Genomic DNA, 14,480 nt, shown 5'->3' on the forward strand with positions numbered 1-14,480 from the left:
GGAAGAGGCGCGGATCTGCAACCGCTCTCTCACCGCAGCCCTCAGCATCCTCGCACGCCCAACGCCAGGCACGATTAGCCCGCTAGGCTAAAGTCCAAAGTTCCTCCCACCTAAGGGAGCTGATCTGCTGCTGCTGTTCTGACTCTTTGACGGGCAAAGTCACCTTCTGCAGCAGATGTTCCTGCTGCTGACATCCGCTACACCAGCATCGCTTATTTCTCTGCCAGGCATGATAACAACACTGCTGGTGCCGGTAGGGCACCGGACTGCCTGTCCATGGCAATTGGAAGAGCACTGTAAGAGCATAGGTATTTTAAATGTGAATCTTAAGCTCCATTTTAAATCTTCCAACTGTTTCATAGCCCCTGATATCTTTTGGCAAACCCTAAAGATGTGCCGGGTTTCGTTAATTCCTTTAAATCAATGTTTTGGTAAATTCACACCGTGCGCATGAAGACATGCCTGCAAAGACTGTTGACTGTGAGAGGACACAGCTTTGACACATGGGTCTTGTACTCTTTAGGATAAAAGAAAATCTCTTGGTTAAGATGTGCATAATCTGAAAGGGCTCAGTTACTGAAAGAGTGCCACTTGCGATACGTTAACTGTCACCATTACGGAGATCTCGCCTGCCAGGCTTCTCTCAGGGATATTAGTGAGAGATGTGAAATATCCAATACCAGGAGCAGAATTTTGAATGAAGGTACTCACTGCTTTGGACATTGATGGTGCCTGTGGAGTTCTCTTTCCCCAGTAAGTTCTCTGCTACGCATGTGTAATTCCCAGCATCCTCCAGTCGGGCTCTATTGATCTGTACCCTGGAGTTTTTCCTGCAGAAACAAAAAACAATTTGTGACGTGAGTCCGGAACAAAAAAAAAGAGAGAGAGAAAACCCTCCCCCGCCCGTAAAGGGAAAATGCAATTAGCGGCGTGGACGGAGGACGACCCGCAAGGGTAATGTTAAACAGCGCTAAGGCTACACCCTGCTGACAGAGGAAACGGAGGCACAAATGCACATATAGGCAAGTCACAGCTTAACAAACTACCAACTGAATTTGAGTAAAACTAGAACACAACTGCTCGGACACATCTGACCCCCCAGACTCCAGAGGAACCACACCTCTCTGTTTCCATTTTAACTTGAGAAACCACATGCAACACTTATTACAACACTGCTAAAGTATAGTAAAGGCCAGGAATTATAAACATTACCTTGTTAATAATAATTAATAATTAATAATGTTTTAAATGATTACAAATAAAACACAGAAATTGATACATAAAAGCATAAATATGCATGTTTTCCTCCTTTCCTGGAACCTGTCTGTGGATCCATCCCAGGGTTGACAGCATTTCTACATCAGCATTTTTCACTTGTCAGTCAAGGTTCCTGTTTTTACATTCAGAGGCTGCATAAACCAATGGGGGCTTCCAAGTGGCTCAGTCAGCGAAGGCACCTGCCACAAGCACAAACTGGACCGTATGGTTGCAGGTTCGAGCATCGCCTCAAATGCATCGCTAGCCAAGCGCGATGGGACACAGGTCGCCCCGGGAACAGGCCCACTTCCTGTCTGCGCGTTAGCCCGAGCTCTCTCTGTAGTACTGTGTGAACTGCGCAGTGCGAGCAAGCGGTCAGCGGGCGTCAGAGAAACGCGTCCACTTCACCCGCCGCGCCGCAGTGCCGCGCGTGCGCAGACAACCCGAGAGGCAACCCCAACCCCCCAAAATCGGGGGACAAATACGCACAAAAAATGAGAAAATGAGTTTGAGAAACGTTAGAGAGCTTACGTGCCGGACTTTATTTTGATCTGCTTGCTCTTCTTGAGCTCGCTGCCATCTTTGTACCACCTGTAGGACGGGGGCGGGTTTCCAGAGGCCTCACACTTCACTGTCAGCCTGCTCCCCTCGTCCACCAGCTGGCTCTTTAGTCTTTTCAGCTTCGGTGCAGAGGCTTGGGGGAGGGAGGGAGGGAGGGAGGGAGAAAGAGAGAGAGATAAAGAGAGAGAGAATTCAATGTTAAAATGCAAGGCTCAACAATAATAAAAATCTGGTACCCTATAACTATATTACAATCTATATATGCAACACGTAGCACACACAAACACACACACACACAAACACAAACACAGGTGCACTGGGACACCCCTCTCTTCATCCCTGTTAATGGCTGTTTTACTCATTTTATTTTGTTTTGTTGGTGTCATTATCATCATCACCATCATGATCATCATCGTCATCACAATACCAATCTTGAAAATGTATTCCCATTCCTCCACAGTGTAAGCCCCCTCTATGTGTTATGTATGTGTGACAGAACCTCCCTCTTGCCCAATCATTGGTCTTTTGTACTGCGTTATTTTTGTTTCTAAACCGTTTCTCTGAGGTAACCACGATTGGGTTCTTGTAGATAAACTGGTGTGGGAATTTGTCCCTTAGGAAAGAATTATTATTCATGATACAGTCAACACCTAAAGAACAGACGTGCTTTTGAAAGTCGGTACAAAGAGGGATCGCTGAGGGGCTTTGGCAGGGATTTTACTTTGTGATGCATATAGAACTAAGGAAAAGAAGACAGACAACACCTCAGTTAAGAGGTATGATACACTGAGAGGGTGTCATTGGTCAGATTTTTGGGGTGTGAGTCATTGGAAGTACACAGCCAGCCTGGAGATTAGCATGTGAGTCACTGGGACAGCATGACTGGTCAGGCATTTAGCTGGCACATCCATTTAAAATGTACATCTAGAACGTCCATGGCACTGATCAGGCCTAGACTTTTACTAATGGATCTCAGCTTGGGTTTGGAGAGGACAGCAATAAGGAGAAGTAGCATGGGCATCTGTGCAGAGCAGTGGTCAGTGTCCTATGGAACAGTGGTCAGTGCATTATGAAGCAGTGGTCAGAGTAGCAGTGTGGAGCAGTGATCAGAGCAGCAGTGTGGAGCAGTGATCAGAGCAGCAGTGTGGAGCAGTGATCAGAGCAGCAGTGTGGAGCAGTGATCAGAGCAGAACTGTGGAGCAGTGATCAGAGCAGAACTGTGGAGCAGTGATCAGAGCAGTGGTCAGAGCAGCAGTGTGGAGCAATGATCAGAGCAGCAGTGTGGAGCAGTGATCAGAGCAGCAGTGTGGAGCAGTGATCAGAGCAGCAGTGTGGAGCAGTGATCAGAGCAGCAGTGTGGTGCAGTGATCAGAGCAGCTGCATGGAGCAGTAATCAGAGCAGGACTGCAGAGCAGTGATCAGAGCAGCAGTGTGGAGCAGTGATCAGAGCAGGCTGCGGAGCAGTGATCAGAGCAGCTGCATGGATCAGTGATCAGAGCAGGACTGCAGAGCAGTGATCAGAGCAGCAGTGTGGAGCAGTGATCAGAGTAGGACTGCGGAGCAGTGATCAGAGCAGCTGCATGGAGCAGTGATCAGAGCAGCAGTTTGGAGCAGTGATCAGAGCAGCTGTGTGGAGCAGTGATCAGAGCAGCTGCAAGGAGCAGTGATCAGAGCAGCTGTGTGGAGCAGTGGCCAGAGAAGCCGTGTGAAGTCACGGAGGATTGCAGTTGAGTGCTGTTTCAGAAAGACATTTTTCACATATACGCCGCAATAAAGGGACACATAACACCCCAAACACAGAGGACTTCACGGTCAGCTGTGTGGTGTAGGGGAATTGCACTGTTAATCATTATGTTGCCAGTTCAAATATTATAGTCTGCAGCAATAAAATACTTAACTTGAATTGCTTGAGTAAACAAAAAAATATCCAGCTGTGAGAATAAATAATAGAATAAAATGTGCAATTTTTCATTTCGGATACGGGTGCTCGCCAAGCAAATTAATATGTAAATACTTATGAAGCCAGTGATATTACTACCGATAACCACCGATACTTCTACTGCATACTGTGAAGAAAAAACACCAACATGAAGTCACTTAATGGGGTTCTGGGCCACCCCCATCTTTGATTAAACTGAGCACGCTCCCCAGGTTCAAAAAGAGACCTGCGGCCGCTTGCTTGGTTTGCCATGCGCTTAAAATGAACGCACCAACATCACGACCCTGCAGCACGTGTGCTTCCGCCCACCTCTGCATGTAGCTGAAGTTCTCTTTCTCTCAGAGATCACGCAAACGTCACCGTAGGCGCAGCCGATCGCGAAATATCACCAAAAATCCCAAAATCTCCCACCACACGCAACCCAAGAAACCACCCCTCTTTTGTAGCCACGGTGGCCTCCTCTTGCAGCCATGTTCACCATGATTACAGTTCTGTAAAGCATTTTCACACTCGATGCACACTGAGATGATAAGTACTTAATCAAGACACTTGCATGGGAGCCTCTGCTGTTCATATTTTGTCCTTCCTCAAAGACTGGTATTTCCATTCCATATGCTACTAGTACTACTACTACTACTACTACTACTAATAATAATAATAATAATAATAATCATAATAATAATAATCATCATCATCATCATCATCATTATCATCATCATCATACACATCATCACTATAATAATAATCATCATCATCTCCTTCATCATCATCATCATCATCATTATTATAATATAATCATAACCACACATGTAACCACATGATAAAGGCTTATAATGGATTACAATGAGTTATAACAGCTTTCTTTGAAAGACTGGGATGTCCGCCATGAGGCCAGCGGCTGAGGCTCTCCGCTGGGCATCAGCGCACAGCAGGAGCTGGGAAGGCCCAGCGATCTGAGCATGAACTGGATGGGCAGGCTGCAGCCACAGATGGGCAGAGCCGGTGTATTCACATCACACAGCGCCGCCCGCCCTTCTGTGAGCACACAGAGAGGGGACTGAACAGTGTGCTCTGTGGCAGCGGCTGAGACGTGACAGTTGGCCGTGTGGCCCTGTTTTTCCAGGGGGGAGCCTGGCGAGGGGGGGGAGCCTGGCGAGGGGGGAGAGCCTGGCGGGGGGGGGGGGGGGGGGGGGGAGTGGGGGTTGGGGGGTCGGCAGATCGCCCGCTCACGGTGTGTCACTCTCTTTCCCGCTCCCGCCAGCGTGCAGGACACAGCCTGCTCACCTTCACTGTCACTGACCCTGTTTCAATGACGCTAATGAAGACTTGTGCTACCAGCACAGTGATGCACTCTCTCTCTCTCCCTCCCTCTGTCCCTCTCACTCTCTCTTTATCTCTCTCTCTCTCTCTCTCTCTCCCTCTCTTTCATATTACTCACTCATGCACGCAGTGTACCAAAGGCTGAGTAATTGTGGGAGATTGATGGGGCCCTGTGTCATGTCAATGGGGTGGGAAGACTGGACCTTCACTTTTAGTGCCTGCATAGTTGTGTTGTGTTTGTTGTTACTTGTTTTTCCTGCCAGGGGTCCCTGATGATCCTCTGTTTGTCATGTGTACAGGTTATGGAACAGTGACAATAATTTTTTAAAATTCAAATTCTCTCTTCTACTCTCTCTCTCTATCTGTCCCTCCCCATCTCTCTTTTCTTCTCTTTCTGTGTGAGCATTAGGAGAAATTTAGGAGGTTGACACTCTCGAGGGTGGGCTATACCTGCTCTCATTGAGTCTGCTCTGGATTCAGTCAGTACTTGTCCTTTGACTCTCAATGAAATTCAAGTGTTACTTATTTTTTGGCATTTAAACAAACATAACACATGAAAAATTATTTTAAAATCATATTAAGAACCAATTTTGATTGAATCCAGGTTTTGGTCACACCATCTCATGAAAAAAAAGATTTGTTCTCATGCATACCACCTACACACACACACACACATGCACGCATACACACACAAACACTACAAATGTACTGCCAATGTTCTGTTAACAAACACGCAGCTCAAATTGCATAACTCGGAGCTCAATCCATTCACGCAGGTAGACGGCAACGAAAGCAATTCAGGTTACTCAACAGCAGCAGTGTCCCACCTGGGAATCGAACTGGCAACCTCCTTAACCCAAATACTTAACCACTCTTCCAGGCTGCCACATATCACACCGGCCACACCCTGTCTCACAGCAGCTGTTTTTCCCTTCATGGAGAGCACATTGTTCACATCCACCTCTTTGCTTTGCATTCCAGCAAACCCAGTCCATAAATCCTGCTCCAGCGCAAAGGAATATTCAGTGAAGTATCACTGGTAATGACTTCAATTAAAATCCTGGATGGAAGTACGCTAAAATAACAAGCCAGCTGTCCTAATTTTTGGGACAAGGCTGACCCAGTTCCTCGACCCAATAAAGGTGTTCTGCCTGATTCCCACAGCTCAGCTGAGGGGGAAAAAAAGTCTCAACTCTAGATGGTGTTTTTGTGTGCAGGGAAGGCCTGAGTCACACCGTTAAGTGTTTGCCGTTAAAAACATTACACTGTTGTATGTGCACAGAGAAGTATCTGTGTTTGGGGTTCTGGGAAAAAAAAATATATATACGGACATGCACGGTGAACAGCACATGCACCAATGTAATTAATCATTACAATGTCAAAGCAAATAAGATCCAGCACATGCTTATTCTCTACAGAGCAACAAAGAAAAACATCTACGAGACAAGAAACTCCACCTTCAGGCTCAGGTCCTCAAACACAACACAGCCAACAGTTCAAACAGACTGACATGGTCTTAAAGGAGACATTCAGTCCGGATTCTCTCATTGTGCCCATATTTATGTGAGCCAAACGAAAACTAATTAACCAACTGTGCTGATAAGGAAAGGGAAATTAGAGTCTTTATTAAATCTTTAGAACATTAATATACATGTCAAAACCTTAATTATTAATAACTTATAATCAAAAACTTTTTACAAGGGCAACAGCAATGAAGCATTATTATTCCTACTGCTGAATAAATGGGTTTTTAGATGGTGTTTTACATAAACCTCTCAAGTACGTTAAAACTGAAAAATGAGAATTAATTATGCATCAAAAAATGATTTCCTAGTAGCTAAACATATTAAATGTTTATTTAAACCATTTCCCACTCTGACAAAATGTGTATAGGCAGAATGATAGAGAAAACTGCTCAGAAGCAAGCACTACTCTAGAACTTCTCTGATGCCAATTATATTTATCTCAGCTACACAAAATAATACAATAAAACACTTGCTTTTCATTGGAAATCACAAAGAACTATTTTAATACATCACATCTGCCAAATAGGTTATGATTCACCCGTTACAATGCACATATTTAACTGATTTACTACATTAGCAGGCTACTTTACTTTAACAAGCAGTTCACTAAATGGGTTTCATTAAAAAGGAATTAGAGACCAGGGCCTTTGACAAACTTAATGTTTCAAGCAAGCTGTTTCATGACATTTCTTTCAAGTTCTCCTACATTGTAAATTTGGCAGAAAGTAAACGTAACTTAAAATACATGGTAAAACACTTAATCAAAATCTTTACATACATCTAAGGCTAATGCATTATAGCTGGAAGACTGAACGCCCCTTCTCAGTCTAGTATCCTGTTACCGAATCCATTGAAAAATAAACTGCAGTTCTCAAATATGTGTCAGAATTGTCAATCATCTTCAAAGAGTGCCTGAAACATTGGCAAAATTAAAGGGTTGACGTGAGTGATAAGTCATAACATCTACAATGAACAATAGAGATAATATACAACTAAAATCTTTATATATATTAAAGCCTCTGTCATAGATCTCATGGAAAATTAAACAGTTCCAGTGTCTAAGAGGATGTCAGGCCTGCAAGAGATGATCTCACATAGAACATATCTATTTACAATATGGTTGCATTATATTCTCAAATGGTTTATTTTACTTCACAGCTCATAATGTTGAATATTTTCCTGCTGTAAATATTAATGAGAAAAAAATCTCAGAATACAAGGAGTTGATTTCTAATTTTTTTCATTATAAGAAAACCATGCGGCCGTACAGAGTCTGTAAATATGCCTTACAGGACAATTAAGCCAAAGCAGAGATGAGATTTTTTAAATTATGTGAACTTTGTTACTTTGTTGCACCCCATAATTTCAGTGGAATCACAGAAAGTTAGTTGCCTGTATATGTGCAATGTTATTCAGTTATTTACATACAACTAAAATTAGTCACGCAATAAAGCAGTTACTTTGGCAGAATTCACCATCACGTGCATACTGTCACATTGCCATGGAAACGGAGAGACTCCAGAGCTGTGTGGAGAACAGATCTAGGCTTGATTTGGGACTTTAGTATTTCCCACTGTCCATTTCTGTCTGTCTTGTATGGCACACGCACTTGATTCTAGCATGACAAGTACATTGCAACTGTACACACGCACAAGCATATGATGACAAATACATTACACAATACACTCTCACACACGCACACACAGTTTCTCAAGCTTTAAAAGTAACACAAATAACATCCTATATCCTTTCATTTCCTTGTAGGTGATGCAAAATTATATTCCAGTGTCCTGAAGTGAACTGGAAAAAGGCAATTTAAAAAGGCAAAAAGTAAAGGAACAAAAAAAACAAAATGCAGAGTATGACATTTGTGGCAGAATTCACCAACTTCCCTCTCCTACCAGACAGTGAAAGTGCCTTTTTGATGTTTTCTTAGCTCGACAAAGCTCTCAGATTAGGATGCTTCCCTTTGTTGCCAACCAACTGTAAAACCATGTGATCTGAGCACACTCATTAGAGTCTGTTTAAACTCCACCAACTGTGGAAAAAAACCACTGCTATTGTTATTTTTTTATTTATTTATCTTTCCTCGGCAGGCATCTTTAACCAGGGCGATTTAAAATCCCAGAGCTGAACGTTCTCGCGGGAGGAATTTCGGCTACCTCACTCGCAGGTGGGACAGCCGCACCGGGATACCTGGGATTTTAACCGAAAAGTCTCGGCGCTCAGGGGCCGGAGGTGATTCGAAAGAAACTTTGCTTCCTCTGCCCCTGCTCTGCTGCTCTGCCCTAGAGACAGAATATCTGATTTTGACTGCACCTGTCTTAATAAAGCAGCAAGCACTTTCTAATAACCGCGCGTCATGCATGTCATGCGTGTGTGTGTCTTGCGTGTGTGTGTCTTGCGTGTGCGTGCAAATCTTTCATCCTGCTTCCCCGACCGCTGCTTTAGCCCCGGGCTCGTGTGACACCACCTTGATATCTTGTAATCTCGGCAGCGTTGTCACGGGATACGCAGTATCATAGAAAATACTTAAGACGCCCAGCTGTGCCAGGGAGATTACCCTAAGAAATCCTTGCCCTGGCATACAGGGCACCTATGCTTTTTGGTACAGGGTGCGTGGGACCCCCTGCATTCAGTCATCAGACTATTCAGTCAACATTTCTACTCTTGACTTGCCATTAAATGCATGCTCACAAAGTTCAGAAAGTTTCAACAATCAATTCAACTGCTGAAAAAATCTGTTTTGCAGAAAAAAGCTCGCGTTTGTGTGTCAATCAAAGCTGGAGACCCTCGTTAATTACATTAGCATGTGTAGCCCCTCGCTCCGTGAGATTATAACCTCCGCGGGAACAACAAACGACTCTGCCTTTTTACTGCGGGACACCTGGGGTGGTCCGGTCCACCGAGGAGGCTCGGTGTCCTGACCCGGTCACGAAAGGGCGACCCGGCCAGGTTTAGGGCGCGTAATCAGCGACCGGGCAGCTTTACGAGGGGTGGGCTCCCTGACCTCGTCACTCTTCAGCAGCAAGCTGCAGCTTGCAACAGCCAACGACTGGAAGACCACCGCGCCGCCACCAACCACACGATACCGCCAAGTAACCGAGGAGCACCGAACGCTGCCGACACACCGTTCCTGTTCACTGCAGATCCAGCGTAGAAAGAAGCTAAAGCGCACTGGAAAAGACCCTGTGCCACATCAGGCCTGCAAGCAGCGTGGCAATGATGACAGTAGTGCAGCATCGCTGTACTGAACCCTGTTCAAGGGGTCCTCTGACTTTGCGTGACAACAGAATTCAGGACAAGCTTTCACTGATGGCACTATTAGTCCAAACTGCCTTAACCAAGGGTACAAAAAATAATTTAGCGGGGGAAAAAAAGTTTTTCATCTGAACATGAAGGAAGGTACCTTGGAGCAAGTTTTTTTTGATTAAAGTTTCTGTTCGGTGCAATTAAACAGCGAGCCTGCACTGGTATGTATTGGCATCTTCAACACAGCCGACTGCTACAGCTCGCATGCAAATCCACCAGTCAACCAGTGATTACACCTTCCCCCGCTAACACCAGATGTGCAGCTACTTGCTCCTCGCGTTAAGCTCTCTCCCTGCGTGACAGAGGCAGCAAGCTTTAACAAGAAGAGGTGATGCATTCTTTCACAAGCCCTGCGCTCTCCCCCCCTCCACCCTTCTCTCCGCCTCACCCCGTTTTCTTTTTTTTTTTTTTTACCTTCTGTGGGGTCCCTCTGCTCTTTCCTCTCCTTTCTCCCCATCTTCCTTCGCCCTTTTCTCTCCCTCTTCCTGCCCTCTGACATGGTGACACCTCGCACAGCGCAAATCCCTTAAGAGAAACACCCAGACGGAGCCAGAGAGAGAGTGCGAGGCAGGCAATGTGAGACTCTGAACTCATCCCCACTGTTTCTCCTGTTATATAGAGCAACACCCAGCACAGGGATACACCTACTTAGAGCGAGACAGAGTGAGGGAGAGAGAGAGAGAGAGAGGGAGAAGGAGAGAGAGAGAGAGAGAGAGAGGGAGAAGGAGAGAGAGAGAGAGAGAGAGAGAGAGGGAATGAGGGAGAGAGAGGCATTTCCCATTGCAGTCAGACAATTAACTGTTCGCTGCCTGGAACTGCCAGATCGCCGCACGCTCATAGCCTCGGGGGTTCCTGCTTGTGCCAAAAGCGAGCAGTGGAGGGGAGGGCCGCAGTCACCCCTCGCACAGGGGCTGGGGGAATTCAGCAGCATTGGGGGAAAAGGGGGGGGGGCGGGGGGCGGCGTCCAACCCCTGCCTGCGCCCCTGAAGAGGCCCTATCGCGCACGGGAGTTTCTCCTGCGGGGGTCCCGCTCCCAACCCCGCCAGCTGGAACTGCGAGTCCCCTGCAGGGTCCCAGCCTCGCTTAGCCTAGCGCACGACTGCGTCCGCCGCAACCGGCGCGGCTCGCGATCCTGCGCGTTAGCCACGCGTTAGCCACACGTGCACGCCGCTATGTTTACTGAGACAGCAAAAGCTAAACGCCTCACTCGTGAATATAAGCGATATGCCGCTCCAACCACGGACTTGAACCTGCACGCGCTGTGCACCCGCTGTGCCACCCTGCAGGCCCGTGCACTACAGAACCGTCCAAACAGCCGTCCATCCATCTGCCTGTCTGCACCACGATGTGCAGCTGCCCAGAGTGACAACTGCAGATCAATCCGTACTGAAATAAGGCAAATGCACAACTCATAATATCTGTAAATAGCCATAACATTCTATTCTCAAGGCAAGCTTTTAATTCAGCCCAATTTCGGATCTGCAAAGTACTGCAGTTCTGTAATTATAATACGAACATATTTAATAAAAGGCCATGTTATTGTACGTGCCATGACTTTTTTTGTAGCATAATAACATCAACACTCAAAGGAGAACATTTGTCAACCCTTCCTGCCAAAATAAAAAACGTCTATTTTCATTGGGGAGTACAAGGTCTTAGGAAGTGGGGAAAAAAAAAAATCATTCAATGACAGAGGCAAAATATTGTTTCCATAAAATGAGTTCCTTCTCTCTCTCTCCCTCCCTCCTTCCCTCCTTTCTCCACCTTTGTCTCCCTCCCTCGCTCCACGCGAGCGTGTCCAAGCACGTCTGTCATTGGGCCTTCCCATTGCTCCCTATTGTCAGAGATCAGCAGCTCAGCTGTGGTTCAGGGATGCAGGAATCTCACCCATCATACTCAAACCCTGCCTCTGCCCCACTCCTACAGGGATCTGCTCATTCTTAACCGAAATCATAGCTTTTTTTATTTCACTGAGGTTTGTTTTCGGGACGCTTGACAGTGTTCATGTGCCATTCTTCCTTATTAACCCAAACCTTAACTCAACACCAGGATTTAATACACTAGTTTATGTTTTTGCCTTAATATCAGCAACTAGTTCAAACCCAAGAAACCAGGTGAGCTGAGTTGTGCTCAACTGCATTAACAGATCGATTAAGTGCCCAGTAACAACAAATAACAGCAGACCCCGCAGCTGTCCGAATCCAGGAAGGAAGATCTCTGGCCCGCGCCATCAGGACTGCACCAAGGCTCAAATGGCGGAAAGCGTGCCCAGGTGTCAGTCTCCTGCTGCCGCACCCTCCCCTCCACCCCGCCCAAGTTTCTCCTGGAAAGAGACGCGAGGACGCTTGGCTTGGCCTGGGAAGTGCAGAGGGGGCCTGGGGGGCATGGAGGTTCGGGGCCTGGCCCCGGCACAGCACCTGCTGACACGGACGTGATTCCACATTCCTGAGAGATTTCCCTCCGTGACAGACTGACAGACTGCAGGTAGAGAGCGCGCTCAGGGGAGAGAGAGGGGTCTCCTGGGGGGTTGGGGGGGGGGGTGGGGGGCGAAACTCCTGAGTCACACGTCCGGCTGGATTCAAAATGCTGAAGAGAAGACCAGGGCACTGACCTACAGCAGAATACAGCACACTGACCACAGTACAGACTGCAGTACAGACAGTACAGCACTATGACCACAGCCAGTGTAAAGGGAATGCATTACATTGTTTTACAGGCTGGACCTCCAGTTTGACCCTCCTAAACTCACAAGGCTCTAGTTAAGATGGAGAACAAGACAAGCCCCCCGACTTTCATAAGAGATAAACATGTTCTATCTCAAAGCAACTGTCCTTAGCTAGCCTGTGCAAAACTGCACAACTGCAGTCACCCTAAAAAACATTACCTACAAGTGCACCATGATGAAAGGCAACTTCAGACACTTTGTATTATACACCCTGAACACCTACGCCTAGCGGATCTAAAGTGTACACACCCTGAAAATCTACATCCAGCAGAACTATAGTGTACACCGTCACACCCTGAATTAATACATCCAACAAACCTGCAGCATACACATCCTGAACATCCAGAACCGGAACTACATACACCCTCACCATCTACACCCAACAGAACTACATACACCCTCACTATCTACACCCAACAGAACTACATACACCCTCACTATCTACACCCAACAGAACTACATACACCATCACCATCTACACCCAACAGAACTACATACACCCTCACTATCTACACCCAACAGAACTACATACACCCTCACTATCTACACCCAACAGAACTACATACACCATCACCATCTACACCCAACAGAACTACATACACCCTCACTATCTACACCCAACAGAACTACATACACCCTCACCATCTACACCCAACAGAACTAAATACACCCTCACTATCTACACCCAACAGAACTACACACACCCTCACCATCTACACCCAACAGAACTACATACACCCTCACCATCTACACCCAACAGAACTACATACACCCTCACCATCTACACCCAACAGAACTACATACACCCTCACTATGTACACCCAACAGAACTACATACACCTTCACCATCTACACCCAACAGAACTACACACACCCTCACTATCTACACCCAACAGAACTACATACACCCTCACTATCTACACCCAACAGAACTACATACACCCTCACCATCTACACCCAACAGAACTACATACACCATCACCATCTACACCCAACAGAAGTACATACACCCTCACTATCTACACCCAACAGAACTACATACACCCTCACTATCTACACCCAACAGAACTACACACACCCTCACTATCTACACCCAACAGAACTACATACACCATCACCATCTACACCCAACAGAACTACATACACCCTCACTATCTACACCCAACAGAACTACACACACCCTCACCATCTACACCCAACAGAACTACATACACCCTCACTATCTACACCCAACAGAACTACACACACCCTCACCATCTACACCCAACAGAACTACACACACCCTCATGATATACACCAAACAGAACTACACACACCCTCACCATCTACACCCAGTACAACTACATACACCCTCACCATCTACACCCAGCACAACTACATGCACCCTAATCATTTACACCCAACAAAACTACATACACCCTCACCATCAACATCCAACAGAGATACATACATTCTCATCATCTACACCCTACAGACCTACATACACAGTGATCTCCAACACCCATCTGCACATACCCTGACCATCTAAATCGAACAGAACTGAGTACACTCTGTACTGTACAGTGTTGTATGGCTGATAGAGACAGTGCTAGGACTCATGTTCTAGCTGCACTATATTTCGAGGAAGGAGTAGGGGGGGGGTGGCTGTGGGCTGTATGCAGCTGATGCAACACTCCTAAATGTCCTCCAGGGTCCATTCCTCACCCCTGTGAGGAAGCAAACTAGAGATTCAAGATTGCTGCTACTCGGAAATTAGCACAGTGGTGCAGTGGAGACTTCACATCCAACACAGCTCCATCTTAATTTCCATAAATAATAACATTATCATTATTATTACAGT

The 14,480-nt window shown here is 46.3% G+C and overlaps 1 protein-coding gene across 3 annotated transcripts in view; it reads right to left on the minus strand.

Moving 5' to 3' along the window:
- The window catches only part of nrg2a (neuregulin 2a), a 113,715-nt gene that overhangs the window by 59,814 nt on the left and 39,421 nt on the right, over nucleotides 1-14,480 (minus strand). For 2 of the 3 annotated variants that reach the window (XM_035434447.1, XM_035434446.1), the window contains exons 2-3: nucleotides 1,789-1,951; nucleotides 712-830 (exon numbers count right to left, since the gene is read on the minus strand). In XM_035434447.1, the coding sequence (XP_035290338.1) occupies nucleotides 712-830; nucleotides 1,789-1,951 (282 nt within the window). Of the gene's footprint in view, nucleotides 1-711; nucleotides 831-1,788; nucleotides 1,952-10,329; nucleotides 10,578-14,480 lie in introns of those variants that run through there. The other variant, XM_035434448.1, reaches the window with a different exon arrangement.

This window comes from Anguilla anguilla, chromosome 9 (assembly GCF_013347855.1).
Source record: "Anguilla anguilla isolate fAngAng1 chromosome 9, fAngAng1.pri, whole genome shotgun sequence".
NCBI classification, from domain to species: Eukaryota; Metazoa; Chordata; class Actinopteri; order Anguilliformes; family Anguillidae; genus Anguilla; species Anguilla anguilla.